Source organism: Sander lucioperca, chromosome 13, assembly GCF_008315115.2.
Source record: "Sander lucioperca isolate FBNREF2018 chromosome 13, SLUC_FBN_1.2, whole genome shotgun sequence".
NCBI lineage: Eukaryota > Metazoa > Chordata > Actinopteri > Perciformes > Percidae > Sander > Sander lucioperca.
Window position 1 is genome coordinate 14,222,549 of NC_050185.1, and position 16,335 is coordinate 14,238,883.

A 16,335-nucleotide genomic window follows, 5' to 3' on the forward strand; every position below is an offset into this window, starting at 1 on the left:
TGGGAAGAGCACAGCGGCGATTTTGTTTCCTAAAAAAACAGAATAGTTATATTCCCTCCTCGTTGGCCTGGGACATCAATGGTTGCTCTCTGTCCAATGCGATTCCTTCCACGTCTTCTACCTTTTGCCAGATTGAAACCCGCCTCATCAAGGTATATGAATGTGTGCAGCGGTTCCCTGGCCTCCAGCTCCAGTACATGCTTTATTACAGAAGAGGGAGTGAGAAAAACTATTTTAGTTAACTAACAACTTTTCCTGTGTAACATAATGCATTTTGGACAACATATTGTACAGTATGCACTGTGAATACACATACACAGAACTGTCATGTAAGTGTAGTGCATGACACTACACAAAGTAAACAGTTTACAGCACTGAACATTAGAATATGCATGGAACACATACATGTTTTACCTGTACATACTGGTGACGGATCTCCTTCACTCTGTCGCTGTTCCGTTCAAATTGCACATTGTACAATTGTTTCATGCGCATTTCATTCCTCCTGAGCACTCTGTCAATTGTAGCGACTGAAACAGATTCAATATTCCCAAAGACGTTGTCATCCTCTATAACAGCACTTTGTATCTCTCTCAACCTTATGGCATTGTTTGCAATCACCATTGCACAAATGGCTTCCTCTTGTTGCGGAGTAAAAATACGCCCTCTTCCACCTCTGCAAGGTTGTATTGCAATCCTGTGTGGTGCAGAGTAAAATTACAGTAAAGATGGTAAATCTTTACTGTAACACTACTGTACACTACAATACACTAAATGTGTGATGCAGTAAAGCTGTACGTCTAAATGTAAAATGTACAGTGACAAGTTATTGTCCCACTGCAAGCTTCATGTATGACACAATGACAGTAGTGCAGTGCAGATTGTTTAGTGCTGAATTACTGTCCATTTATACACACCTGTTCTCCCGACAAAATGTTTGAATAATTGAATTTACAGTGGTTCTCCCAACATTTGGCTGCACCCTACGACCAGCCTCAGCCATTGTGAGGCCATGATTGACAACATGATCCACAATTGTAGCCCTGATTTCATCAGGGATCCGCCTATGTACTTGGCCTCTTCTTCCTCTTCCCCTGTTTTATCCCCTTCCCCTTCCTCCCCGCACCCTCATCCCTCTTCCACGAGGCTGACCTTCCATTTCTGTGTCACAGTATTGTAGAAATGGTACACACTATGTCCTGCTTGGTTCATATATGCTTGTAAAGTGGGGGTTTATGGGATTCAGCACTGACAGTGATTGTAGAGAAGTGGCTTATCATTGGTTGCAACTAATGCTTCACACACCCCTTCTCATCAGTGAAAGCTGAGATTCACCTGAGAGAAATTGTTCAATTTAGGAGACATTTTCAGGAAAAAAAAGATTTAAAAAAATTTGTAAAATTTGCTTGACAGATTTTGACAACTAGTTCAACATTTTTGTATGTAATGACTCAAGCAATGAAATGAGGACTATTAGTTTTATATGGAATGACTATTCAGCATTCACAAGTATAGTTCATTTTGACTGACATGACATAAGCAAATGATAATGTTATAAAACAACAGAGAGTTGTATGAAAGCAATTGATGCATGTCCAAAAGCATTTGCAATTTGTTGGAAGGAATGAGAAACTGCTACTATGATGTGCACAAATGACTAAATGTTGTGGAGGTTGAACTAACTGTTGTGCAAATGGATAGATAGATAGATGGCGCTCTTGGTTTTAAGAGAAAGGCCTAAGGCATTGCAATTCAGTGTATTCTCAACCCTTTGTTGAACAGAGAGCGCAATCTAGTGGGCTCAGAAAATAAAGAAAATGCTTCACGTAGCTTCATTTGGCCATCACTACTATTAATGATGAATAAAGTAACAAGTTACTTTACAAGTGGTAATCTTGTTTGACTATAAACCTACATGAGCCAAATTTGAGCCAGCTCATCCTGATAATGCACATTCCCCTCAACCCAGCACCTACACCTACATCTTTTAACCTGAAGCTTTGTGTCATACTGAACATCAAAGGGGTGAGGCTGACACATGATGACCAACTCTGAGCAGTACAACTACAGAGACCAAGGAGGGGTGAACTGATGGACCTGTCTCTACAAAGTAAATGCAAGAAACATTGATAATACACAAAAGACAACCATATTCTGGTCATTCTGGTCTTGCTCCCCTCATTTGCTTAGATGAGTGTGATCATTGAGCTTCCTATGTCTGATAATCCCCACAAATCTCTGAGTACAATCTGCACCCCAAGCACAGTATGGAAAAGAAATGCATTGGGTAGTGGTTCTACAGGAAGATGAGGTCCTTAAAGCAGCAAGTCTGAAAAAAGTGTTCTGTAGTCTTGCATTGTTATTATTGTAGGTCACCATGCTCAAGTGAATTTAGGAGTTGATTTTTGTCCTGTAGCCCCCTGAAATCCAAACCCACAGAAAGAACACATTATTCAACAAGATCACCTGTGCTTTATGCTCAGTCGGGCTCCAGTCCAGCCCTTTAATGTGGGATGGAAACCACTGGAAATTAATTATGATGCCTGCTGGCTGATTTCTATACTATTTTACATGTCATTACAGTATAGTCTAATGATTTGCAGTTCAACTGAATCTAAACTGTCAGATTACCATACAATTCTCAAATTGTGGCTCTACATGTCTGTGCTGTACTTTATATTACAGTCTAACAAAATATGCCAAATTTAGTGTGTAGTATCTCAGCTACCACTAAACCACCAAACACTGGCAAAGCATGCTAGTGTGTACATTGTCATGCTTCCACATGAGCACCAACAGGGCACAATATTTTATTACAGCAATGGTTAACATCTTGTGTCAGAATAAATAATCTGATTGACTAATCTGATTAGAGATTTAGGCATTTAGTTGAAGATTTAGGCAGATTTACATAGGTTATTTAGTTAAAGTGCTGTCCACAGTGAGCAGGTGGGGGAACTGAACCTGTGATGTTGGCATTGAAGCAAAGCACAAACCTCTTAACATCTTGTCACACAGCCCATCTCTATACTGATTTAGCTAATTCTGGTTTTAATGATTAATGGGCCTCTCCATGTCTCTTAATCTTAAATTTAGAGAACTGATATTGAAAGAGCAAAAGCATTTTCAAGGCAATGCAGTTTCCAAGTAAACGTTTATGGATTAAATGTCATTAATTTATTAGCTAAGGATGAGTGAGATGTAACGTTACTGCCATTCTACATTTATTCATAATTTAGTTTCCAAAATAATCAATACATTCATAATGTCAAATTACCTTAAATTATACTGTAGCTGTGCCAGTTGTCCGTTTCAGTTAATGTCCCTGATTTGGGGGACATGAAATTGATGAAATATTTAAAACAATGTTGATTCACACAAAATTACAAAGTAAATCTCAAGGGTTTTACGAGGGCCTCATTGTACTGGATGCGGACAACAATTCACGGATCTTTAAAAAAAACATTGATTCACAATGCATGCCTTTTGATCAGTATCGGTCCAGTCCATAGACTGTATACAGTCTATGGTCCAGTCCCGAGAGCACCGTGCACGTGCACAGCTCTTTTGCGTGGCCGCGCTCCCCTCACAGTGAACCCGCACGACAGCGCGTTACCTATTGGTTGTGTACAGACCATGGTACAGACATGGCCGCTCTCAGTAAAATACCGCACAGCTGCTACGAGATCGGTCATACTTGGAACCCTTCGTGTGTGCAGTCAGCTGTGGATGTAGCCAGGGGTGCTCTGGAGGTCTCCTTCAAAATATACGCCCCTCTTTACCTGGTAAGTTTTGCTGTTTGACCTGCAATATTTGGACTTGGGAGTCTCTGAAGCTAAAGTAAGCTAGCTAACCAAGTAAGGCTAACTGGTTCTGAGAAAACGTCGTAAAGATTAACTGACATGTCGCCATCTGACATGATTCGGGGACTAAGTTCAGGTTCCTGCACGTGCACAAACTATGTGAATGTACAGTTTTGAAAAACATTTGATAAGTAAATGCCGTCTGATTGATTCCAGAGTAAAGTCGTTGACCAGTTTTGGTGCACTTTAAGCATTCTAACACTGTACAGAACGCTATCAGATCCAACGGGAATGTATTAACACAATTGCACAACATGTTTTTGTCAACTCTTGTGCAATGATGAAATGTAAACACCTACAGCCTTGACTGCAGCTCAACTATATTGCAGATAGCAGCAGTTCTAAGGAGAAGGAAGAAGGATTACTATTTAAAAAAGCTTCTCCCAGAGATCCTGTGGTCTACTTCTTTCCTCGCTACCAATGGAAGTCTCTACATTGTTTTCTTCTGCATTCTCAGGTTAGTAGGTCCAAGAAATGTCACACAGATAAACACTGTCAATCACACAACTCAGTTGAAGTTAAGATAAGATTCAAAGGGTTTCAGAATCTAAAGTGATGCACCTGAGGATCCGTGTAAATCTTTGTCGTTGAAAACTAAAGATGAAATGGTATAGTCATTATTATCTCAGACTCTGTTGTTGTTTGTTTTTCCAAACGTTTTCAGAGTTGCTCAAATGTTCCCTGTGGAGTTTTCTTGTAAATATGAGATAAGATAAACATTTATTAATCCCCAGAGGGGAAAGCCGGGAATTGCAGTAGCACAAAACAAACACAAGTTAAATTTATATTTAGTAACTGAAACATCTAAACATTTAGATAATATTTTTTCTTTGATTAAAAAAGGAAAAAAAAAATATTTGACCAAAACATTGCTTCTTTAAAGAAAATCTATGCTGACAGTGTGATTGAGTCCACTTTCCAGGTGGAAAAAAAAAAAGAAATAACATTGAAATAAAGCTGTATATGTCTGACTTTAGGAAACTGTTTGGAGGGTTCTACTCCTGGTCTGCTGGGTTTGGCTCAGCTCTGCCTGCCTCCTATATTGCCATCCTCCTGGAGCGCAAGAGCAGGTGAGATTCCTTTCTGTTCTTTTTTCAACAAATTTTTCTTGGTTCTCTTACTCTCCCAGTTTTGATTAAAACACATTTGCCAAGTACAACACTACACAAAAATTGCAGTTGTTGTATACATCTCAAGTATCAGGCGTGGCCTTGTGAATATTGATTCTGTGTTTACTGACAATCTATATGTCTCTCCCTTTCCTTGCCAGGAGAGGGCTGCTGACAATATACATGGCAAATCTTGTAAGAGCTACCCTGTTCATTTAAACATGATGTGTTATACATAAAGAGATATATCTGCTTTTGCCACACAATGGCAATGTGTGACATTGTAATCTTGTTGTCAGGCCACTGAGACTTTGTTCCGTATGGCAGTGACACGAGGCATCATCAAACCCATCACACACGGCGAGGTAAGATTACATGGCGGTTTGAGTGAGCTGAAAGTGAAGGGAGCTTGGGGTGGGGGGGTATTTTCATAGTCGATTAATCTGTCGATTACTTTCTCGATTAATCGACTAGTTGTTTGATCTATAAAAATGTCAAAACATGGTGAAAAATGTGGATCAGTGTTTCCCAAAGCCTAAGATGACATCCTCAAATGTCTTGTTTTGTCCAAAACTCAAAGATATTCAGTTTACTGTCACAAAGGAGAGAAGAAACTAGAAGATATTCACATTTAACAAGCTGGAATCAGAGAAATCTTATTTTTTTTTAATAAAAAAATGACTCAATCAAAATAGTTGGCGATTAATTTTAATAGTTGACAACTAATCGATTCATCGTTGCACCTCTATATAATGCATAAAAACCTGTCAAGTGGCCCTGGTTGTATGTTCTTAGTTTTCTTTCACATATTGCAAATCTCGAACGTGTTTGTCCGTTTAAAAGGATGAAGATAAATGTGATAAGATAGATTTTTATTGTCCCGAAGGAAATATGTCTCACACACAAACAGTATCTGCTGTTTAGAGGATTCAGCACAACATAGTGCATACATGCGTATACATACAGTACACAGACAGACTGTCATCACGTGCATGCACAGACTGCCACTAGACAGCAAAATTGCTCACTGCCCGTTGTACATCACTTCATAATGGCCGTCATAATAGTGTATATAATATGTGCAGTAAGGGTAAGCAGCCTCATCAACATACAATCCTGATTTTTAAAAAATGTGTATGTTTTAAGATAAAAGAAGCATTTCAGGGGTTAGGCTCTAGCTAGCTTGCCATTCAGGGCTTGTGCATGTGTCAGTAAACAATATGAAATAGCTCAGCATGAGTTGTCGGATGTGTATGAATAACCTTGATAGTAGTTTGTGTCCCCTAATGATTTAATGTATATCCTTTAGGCCAGATTGTATCATGGTGGTGAAATAAGTCCCATGGCCCGATTCCTTTGCACCCTTTGTCCTGATGCCCCTCTGTCTCTGTTTTCCATTAGGTGCTCTTGTTCTGCATAACCGCATCGCTCTTCACGTTCTTCTTCAGGTCAAATTCTTACAGTGAAATGTGAAACATTGGTCAATTGGTTATTATGAATAGCCTTCAAATATTAAAAACAAGAATGAATGTTTAGAGTTTGAGTTAACTTAAGTTGTGTTTTATGTTGCAGGAGTAAAGATGGTCTCAAAGGCTTTGCATTCTCTGCATTAAAGTAAGTTGTCCCTGTTCCCACTGATGCCTTAATTTAGATTGACTGATAGTGTTTTGGTAAAGCTTACAGAGGCGGTGTGCATTTTTTGTGACAGGTTCATCATCGGAAAAGAAGAGATTCCAACTCACTCTGTCGTGGCAGAACAGATCTGCACGAGACCCCTTGAGAGGACAGCTGCTACAGAGACAGAGGATTCGCAGGCGTCGGCAGAAGGGCCCAGCTCCAGTAGGAAAACTCTGGTAGCCCACACAAGGGAACTGCTAGAGTCAATGTGAGAGAATACATACCTTTACAATGACACAAAGATTTGTACAGAGTGCCCAGAATTGATTTTTTTATTTTATTTTTTTTTAAATAATCCAGATGCAAAAAGGGTCCAAGGCACAGATGTTGTAAACATTACCAAGACAACTGCATTTCCTACTGTGTGAAAGTAAGACACTTTTGTTATGATGATGGATTTATACTACTCAAATACTATATTATTAAATAATAATAATCTTTTTTTATTTTCTTTCATTGTCCAGGGTTTTGTCAGGATGTTCAGTGTTGGCTACCTGATTCAGTGTTGTCTTAAAGTGCCTTCAGCATTCAGGCACATGTTTACGAAACCCTCACGGCTCCCCTCCCTCTTCTACAACAAGGAGAACTTCCAACTCGGGGCCTTTCTTGGATCTTTTGTCAGTATCTACAAGGTACATTTCATACTTAACAGGTTTTCTTTTTTCTATGACATCTGTTATTTTTTTTCTTCCTTGCTTCCATTCTTGCTTTTAGGTTGGCAAAAACATTTACAAACAGTTGTGTCCCCCAACTCCTTAAAGGCACATTTTAATTTGTAATCTGATTTCTGTCTCTGAGTTGTCCTCAAATATTTTGTATTATGTTTGCTAACATTTCCCATATTTTCCCTATGTTAGTATCTCTTGTGTTGTCAAGTGGATATTATATATTTTTTAAATGTTTTTCTTTTTCACTAAGGGAACAAGCTGCTTGCTGCGCTGGCTGCGCAACATTGATGATGAACTCCATGCACTGATAGCTGGTGAGACAGGATTGTGTAAACTGTCAAACAAAGTCATTGTAAAGCAATCCTCCTCCTGATTGTGTCAGCTAATATCATGCCATGTCTCGGCTGATTTAATCTGTTTAAATTATTTTAATCTTTTTCTCTTTCAAGGCTTCCTGGCTGGTATTTCGATGTTCTTCTACAAAAGCACGACCATATCCATGTATCTCTTCTCTAAGCTGGTGGAGGTAAAAGAAAATCTCAGAAACAAGTGATATTAATCACAGAAAATTACGTTGTCAAGAAAATATACACACTAACATTAGTTTTTCATCTCAAGGATAGATGAACAGTATTTACTGAATATTATATATAAATAGGGTCTACTGAGAAATACCGCATTTTCATCATAATCCAGACAAATCTCCCGGTGTATACAAGTATGTTTACGTGCATACAATAAATGAAGTTACTAAGGCATTTACATACACTTTAGTAACCTGGCTACTGTACATCTGTGTATTAGGGCTGAACGATTTTTGAAAATAATCTAATTGCGATTTTTTTTCCCAAATATTGCGATTTCGATTCGATTATTTTTTTAAGCTCTTTGTCTTCTGTATTATTCAACAAAGACAAACAATAAATCATTTTATAGTATGAACAACACACAATTACACACTAGACAGTTAAAAAAGTAAAAATATAGTATATAGTGTATATATATATATATATATATATATATATATATATATATATATATATATACACACACACACACACACACACACACACACACACACACACACACACACACACACACACACACACACGTGTATTTTTTTTTTACAGTGCACAGAGAGGAGCTGCCTCCAGCCCCTCCCCCTCGTGAAGTTGCGTACTGCCGAGTGCAGAGAGGCTATCGTTGCGTTAGCTAGTTGCTGGTGTTCTTGCCGTGGGATTAACTGTACTAATAACACCGTTGAAACAGCGCGGCCGCGCTGCTGTGAAAGCTCCCCGAACGTCATTTATCAGAGTCTGGTTGTTACCCCTCTCAGTGGCAGCTCCTCCACTCCATATCTTTATAACGGAGCTAACCGCTAACCGGAGCTAACCGCTAATCAGAGCTAGCTCATAGTTGCCAACCAAGCCTTCAGTTCTGCGTGTCTGTATCCATTAACTGCACGTATGGACTCGAACCCGAATAAAACCCTTCATTTTATTAAAATGGCTGTAAAAGTTTTAAACTACAAACACTCATATCTTTATAACGGAGCTAACCGCTAATCAGAGCTAATCGTTGCCAACCGAGCCTTGAGTTCTGTGTGCCTGTATCCATTAACTGCATGTATGGACTCAAGCCCGAATAAAACCCTTCATTTTATTAAAATGGCTGTAAAAGTTTTAAACTACAACTCAGAGTTGTTTGAATGACAGAAATCAGCTCAAGGTACAGTGTAGCGTTAGCGTGCTAGTTGATGCGTTCTCTGCAGAGTGCAGACTGATTTGCTCTCGCGAGTCATGGGACCAAATCGCAGCCTTTGCGATTAGGAAATCGCGTTTTAACATATCACGATATTATCGCAAATGCAATTAATCGTTCAGCCCTACTGTGTATACATGCAGCAGGTCAGTAATAAACATTACTCATCTGGCAATGTGGCTGCTTTTATTCACACTAGAGCCTTGTAGAAATGTTATGGACATGCCATGACAGTAGTTTCTAAAGTCTCAGATTGCCAGAACAGATACAACAGAAAATAGACTTGCATGTTAGTAACATGTCTCCTTATCTGAAACATTTTGTACTGGGCAATTTATAATTAACAGCACATGTAATAATCTCTGTCTTTAGACCATATACTTCAAAGGCATTGAGGCCGGACGGTTCCCTTACTTTCCTCATGCAGACACGGTCATATATGCCATCTCCACTGCTATCTGTTTCCAAGCTGTAAGTAACAATATGCTTCACACACATTGTTCTTTGCTGAGTAAGGATATAATGTATGACTCCTTCCTGTTACACAGGCTGTGATGGAAGTGCAGAACCTCAGGCCTACTTACTGGAAGTTCCTTCTGCGTTTAACTAAGGGCAGGTGTGTATGGTGTGGAAACTGTCAGCTGTGTTTTACCAATTCAATCAAATTCTGTCTTTTTAGATTGTCAGTAGTCAGACTGTTTCTGTCCATGTTAAGATAATCTGTTAGTGAGAGTTGTATTTTTTTATTACAGTAATGAGTAGAGGTCGACCGATAGTGGATTTTACCGATACCGATAGCTAGGTTGGGCCGTATTTGCCGATAACCGATTAATCGACCGATAGTATTTATAACTTTTACAGTTGACAAAATACATACATTGTTTCAAAAAAAGTCCAGACGCTTTTGCCAATAATCAAAATAATAATGTCATATTTATTGATATTACACCCACAGCAATGCTACACAAGCATGTGTGTTGTCTAAAACAGTTCTCCTACATATTTGGAGTCATCCAGTGCAAAAATAAACATAATGAGCATTATAATTCATATAAAGGACAAACTATTTACATTTCTTCAAAAAATGCCCAAATGTATGCCAAATCTCAAAACAGTGACGCCATTCTTCTCTGTAGAACGGTTTAGAACGGTAACAGACTTTCTCTGACCTGGAGGGATCTATCTTTCCCACTATACTCTTTGTTCTTGCTTGGATGCCCATATAAGGCGTAATGTGTGACGGACCTGCCTTCCCATTGGTTGAAAACATAAACAAAGGCATCATGGGAGATCCCCTTGTCGGTAGCACCTACTGTCTATGGGTAGCATGGAGTTAGCGGCAGAAATGACCGAAAACGTGATGAATTATGGACATCAAGTGGATAAATCTCGGATGTAACAGTTTGGATTTAATGCTCAACAACCCCGAAAAAAGGCACAAGTTCCAGGCTGGATAGAAAATCACCTGTAAAGGCTAGAAAGACACCAGAGACACCAAAGACACCCCCGTGACGGCTAACTCGTTAGGTTTTAGCTGCAGCAATCAGTAAGTCAGTTATTAAATGATCTAAATATGAATCAGAGGTGCCGTTTGGGATCGTGGACGATCCTTTAGGGTTCTGATTCTGACATTTGGGTCGGACTTGCGTTTATTTTTGTCAGTGTTTAAACCGCTTGAGGTAAGTTAGCCTACTACTAATGTTTAGCGTCGTCTCAGCCTCGAAAGCAAACAAACATACTGTTGTGCTGTTCTTTCTCTACTAATGCAGCATCTATTCAACAAATTAATAACTTTATAATGACATGACAAAATGTACTGTATACATACCTTTTTGCTGTCGATGCTTTAAACGCGCATCTGATGTCAGCCTTCTCCGCACAGCATGTGCTCTCCGTGCAGCGCGCAGTAACACGTGTCGAAAATAAACAACACGAGGCATCGGTGATAGTTTTTATTTCGCCTCTAGAGGCCGCTATTGTAATGCATGATGCCAGCAGACCCTTCTCAGCTCTCGCATACTGTGTAATGAATGACAGCGCGCGCTTCTCAGCCGCTCCAGCAACGGACGCAACCAGGAAAAACTATCGGTATGGATTTTTGCCGATAACGATAGTTCCACCAATCAACTATCGGTGCCGATTAATCGGCAAAACCGATGAATCGGTCGACCTCTAGAAATGAGATTATTTTTCTGTCTCCACTCCTAGGTTTGCTCTGATGAACCGACAGTTGCTCGATGTTTTTGGGACTCAAGCCTCCAGGGACTTTAAAGGCTTTGTGCCCAAACTAGACCCTCGTTACACCACGGTGCTACCACCAGGAGTCGACATCCAACTCGTTTGACTTGGGACCAGGCTGTGGGAGGGGCTTTTAGGGTTACCTCAACAAGAAATGGACAGTTTGGCTGTTATTTCTGAATAACTTAAGGATTTGTTAGAGATGTTATAACAGCTCAGAAGTGTTGATGTCGTGTTATGAGATGGGATAAAGCCCGAGATCTGTCCAAAGCAGGGCATCGTGAGTGTCAAGTTTGGTGCTGCACAAGCACATTCACTGACTGGGATTGTATGAAAACAGGTAACTTGTAAAATAAATGAAACACATTTTACATATATTAATAGAAGTTTTAATGAAACCTTTAACAGCACACTATAAGACTAATGAGAAGAAAGCCATCTAAATGATTTATATATGTTTTGTCAAATTGACCATTTGCATTTGGCTGGGTGACATTAACCTGTTCTGTAAGGTATGGGTGGGAGTAGTAAAGCAGATCACCTTATAGGGTTAGTTCACTCAAGTCACGAATAGACCCAAAAATTAGTTTATTGGAAAATAAAAATGATTTCACTTTCATTCATTTTATCCTTAATTGTACAGTTTCTTAATTTTGCAAGTTACCTGTAGGTTTGTACTGACTGAACTCAGTTTGGTTATTTGGTTGCTTTCATGACAGAGGGTGAAACTCACTAACTTTTTGAAATAGGCACGGTGATACCTGATTTTGAATCTGATTTAAAAGGACAAATAATTTTTGATCATTACTCCCTGATCATTTCTGAATGTGTTCTTTTTAATTGGGTACAACTGATGATATATGTAATTATGTAGCCTTATTAAATATTGTATTGACAATGGGAGATGCATTTAGTTTGTGGTCTATTATGTGAAACACAGAGGTGGAAAGTCACCATTTTGAACCAGTTACATTTATTTTAGTTGATTTTTTATGCAATTCCAAATCTCATACTAGTTTTTTTGTTTTTAAAACTACACTTGACAATAATGATTGCAATGGAGTGAGCCCCCATATAGATAATGCATTAAAGGAAGCAGCAAGGACCATGGCGAATTTGGAAATTACTTTTGTGGAGAAGATGATGAAACATGAAAAAATTGTTTAGTATATCAGTTTACAAGATAATTTACTGTTTATTAAGTGGTAAAAATACCAATAATGCTACATTGAAGGCATAAATCAGGAGTAAATGGCTAAGGAAACATTTGTTTACTAGGAAATCACACTGAGACTATGTTTACTTACACAAGAAATCAGGTTATTGGGTGTAATAAACTCATTTAGACTTAATTGAGTTTAGGAGTATGACTTTAAATATTTTGGTTATGTTGATGTACAGCTACAAGTAATGATTCATTACTTCCACCACCCTGCTGTCACAGTGATACTTCACTAGTCCTTAAAGTCTGGCACATGGTTGCAATCAGATACCCGGTGTATCTTCCACCTCTGGTTTTAGCAAAATACATATGTGCCCCTTTATTTAATGCAGAAACTGTTTAAATGTCATAAAGGGTTTGATCAGAGAATGGGCTTCTAAGTTTAGAAACTGCCTTTAGTTTACAAATGTATTTACATGAGCCAAGACTTTGTAATATGATGAATTGTGATGCAAGGGAGAAATTTTCAGATCCATATAATTCTAAGTCTGCTTTCAATAACCATTTGCAAATTATTCAAAGTTCTGAACCACAAAATATATTGCTCAAAAAGTCATTGCCACAGTCAACCTGATCCATCTTTTTTATTTTATTCTCTGGAGGTTTTTGGGTTAGAAAAGACTGATCTATATGAAAATAAGTAATATTTACTAATACAGGCCAAACCCAGTTCAAATGAATTATTTGGTTTCACATGAGCTCATAAAATAAAATAAAAAACTATGTTTGCTGTTTGCATTTATTTAATACTCACTGTCAGTTCCAAGGTGAACCCTATTGATTGAAACATTGCGTGCTGAGGAATTTGGTGCCACATCAAAGCATTTGCCTGAAGGCGACAAAGAATCTGTTTATGTCAATAAAAAGCACACCGCTCAATCTTCTTTTGTTTTGATTTTCGTTGCATAGTGATGAGGATATCTGCTTTCTGTTCAACACATTTTACACATTGCACACCATTCATCATAAGTTCATTCCAGATGTGAAATCTTTTTGTACACATCTCATATTTCTGCTAATTATTTGAAATGCCAGTTTGTTTTGCATTCAGTTCTTCAACCCAACCCAGCTTTAGACAAACCTGACCTCCATAACATAAGCCATGATTGTAAACATACAGGGAACAGTGCAAAATTCATGTTTAGACTAAAAAGTTATATACTAAAAATCCATCCTACAGAATTATAATGCAACTCACTGTTTTATTTATGCAAAAAGGGTGTATATTAAATTATTTTTTCCATCCAAGTGTGTGACTTGTTTGTTTTCTGAGCTGAGTTTCATCTTGTATACTTTTAAAATTATTCGATAATAACCAAAGAGCAAACTTTTCTCTGTTTTTGCTTGGTATGAAATGTCAAAGTTGTCAGGCATCATCTGCTCATGAAATTAAATAACAGGCCTACCCTATATGCAGTTTATGCAGATGGTTACAGTTTTTCTTCACATTGCTTCACTTTGAGAAGGCCCAAAACACACACACACACACACACAAACAGGACCTTAAACATGCACGAATGGAGAGATGTCAGAGTGAAGGGGCTGCCCATTAAAGGCGCCCTGAGCAGTTGGGGGTTCGGTACCTTGCTCAAGGGCACCTTGGCAGTGCCCAGGAGGGGTACTAGCACCTCTCTAGCTACCAGTCCACACTCCGTACTTGGTCCGTATGGGGACTTGAACAGGCGACCCTCCGGTTCCTACGGATTGAGCTACTGCCACCCCAAAGAAGAAAGAAGACCCACTGATGTTGAGAATACATTTGTTTTCAGGGTTCATGCTAGAAGATAATTGTAATTTATCATAAAATCCAGCATTTCCAGAGCAGAACAAGATGTCAACTACTAACTATAACTTTATAATATATTCATGGGTCCTACAGTATGATTCCTTAATGTTTTTTGAAACCTAAACCTTTCACATAACCACCCTACTATCACAAAATCTCCCCTTGCCAAAACTTAAGAATGTTATTCTGTTTGTAGTAGTCAAATGTAAAATATTGTACTATTACACATCCAGAATTAGTGGCCTGATTTCCATGACATTTGCTGTGGTAAAATCCTTTCCTATAGTGCCACATTCAGGCCAATATTTCCACTGATACACAAGAAATCTAATGGCCAGCAATGGCTATATGATTTTCTGACTAATGTACATGTACATGTATATGTATATGTATATGTATGTATATATATGTATGTATGTGTGTATGTATGTATGTATGTATGTATGTATGTATGTATAAGTGTCCTCTGGAGAGCATACATTGTACACATACATACATACATGTACGATTGTGTCATAACCACGCGACTTTCTGTCGCATAGTAGAGGAATTACCGTATAGTACAGGAGAAGCGCGCAGGCAGTTTCGTCTCACATTAGCTGTTTAAGTGTAACAATGTTAACTAGCATTTTAGTTAGCAATAATTAGCCTGTGCCTATGTTATCTCCTTACATATACCTACGCTCTCCGTCTCTGCAATATTCGGAATGATTGAGATTTCTCTTGGCACAGCTACCAGAAGACTTACAACTGTCAGACACGTTGCTCACGGCACGTTTACGTCGTCTCTCTCAGTTGGAGGCTGCGCAGTAACGCTCAGCCATGGCTTCTAATGGCCTTTGTCGGTACACAATCCGTTCTGCCTGCACGATCCGTTCTGCACATGCGCAAGATAATACTGTTTTACGTATCCATACGACCTGCACGATCTGTTCCACGCTAGCCTATGGCTAGCCTCCACCGGGAAGCTAACGTTAGTTTAGCTAACAGCTAATTCGGCTAACCGCTAGCTGACAGCTAGATTCAGTCTAAAATAACGTTAACTCAAACGTAATGGGAAAAGCAGGCTACAGCTAAATTAAGACTTCACAGTAATAACAATAAAGACAAGTATTGAGTGATTGTATTTTAAATGAGCACAAGTAAAGTAGAACTGACGTAACAGCTGTTATATATGTCAACATTTATTTTCAAGTTTTATTTTGAGGGTCTTTTAAAGTTATTACATGCTGTCTCAGCTAGCAGTTAGCCGAATTAGCTGTTAGCTAAACTAACGTTAGCTTGGCTGTCGACCGGAAGCGTGGAACAGATCGTGCAGTGTCGTAAATCCTCGTACAACCGCGCATGCGCGAACATTTTGCGCATGTGCAGAACGGATCGTGCAGGCAGAACGGATCGTGTACCGACAGCCTTCACTGGTCTCCGTCCAGAGCAACGGGATCTGTCGGTCCATTATATATGTCAATGGTAAAAACCATAAAACAGATGTAAGCACTTCTGTTTTGTGGCTTCCCATTCAAAGTAAAAGTGTAGAATTTTTTTTTTAGAAAGAAATAACATGTATCAGAATACCAAGGGAAGCTATTGTATGCATACTGATACTAGTTTAGAACAGATAACAAATATGACATTATTATGCATATCATTTTTTGACTAAAGTCTGTAAAAAAGGCAAATGCTTGATTCATTTATGGAGTTGCCTCCTCCTCAACTATTTTGGAGAAATTGGACTCACTTTAAGAAAGTTCCTAACACCAAGCCATTTGACTTACAGGTATTTTATTTCACATGGCACTACAAAATCTTCCAAAGTCCAATAGCCTACTCTTGAGAACTGGATTCAGTTTCCTCTCGCCTTTAATAGATTCAGATAAATCAGTCTGTTACCCTGACTTATTGTGTTTCCATTCTTTTGTTGAATACTCGTCCTTTCAACTGATCCTGTTCACACTTGATCATTTAATGAATACGTTTTCATTGGAAACAGTTTTTTTATCCAAAGAAAAAATTG

The 16,335-nt window shown here is 38.6% G+C and overlaps 1 protein-coding gene across 1 annotated transcript; it reads left to right on the forward strand.

Moving 5' to 3' along the window:
- The first annotated feature begins 3,539 nt into the window (after positions 1 to 3,539).
- tmem135 (transmembrane protein 135) lies at positions 3,540 to 13,417 on the forward strand. Its single transcript, XM_031320239.2, has 15 exons — positions 3,540 to 3,785; positions 4,193 to 4,320; positions 4,841 to 4,933; positions 5,134 to 5,167; positions 5,272 to 5,337; positions 6,374 to 6,420; positions 6,545 to 6,586; positions 6,681 to 6,857; positions 6,950 to 7,019; positions 7,114 to 7,281; positions 7,568 to 7,631; positions 7,767 to 7,843; positions 9,451 to 9,549; positions 9,627 to 9,694; positions 11,287 to 13,417. The coding sequence occupies exons 1-15, from the start codon at positions 3,648 to 3,650 to the stop codon at positions 11,420 to 11,422; spliced, it is 1,407 nt and encodes a 468-aa protein (XP_031176099.1). The 5' UTR covers positions 3,540 to 3,647; the 3' UTR covers positions 11,423 to 13,417.
- Positions 13,418 to 16,335: the final 2,918 nt, after the last annotated feature.

Coding starts and splice junctions, on each gene's coding strand:
- tmem135 (XM_031320239.2), top strand. CDS start 3,648: ATGGCCGCTCTCAGTAAAATACCGCACAGCTGCTACGAGATCGGTCAT. Junction 4,321..4,840: donor GTTTTCTTCTGCATTCTCAG/GTTAGTAGGTCC, acceptor GTCTGACTTTAG/GAAACTGTTTGGAGGGTTCT. Junction 4,934..5,133: donor CTCCTGGAGCGCAAGAGCAG/GTGAGATTCCTT, acceptor TTTCCTTGCCAG/GAGAGGGCTGCTGACAATAT.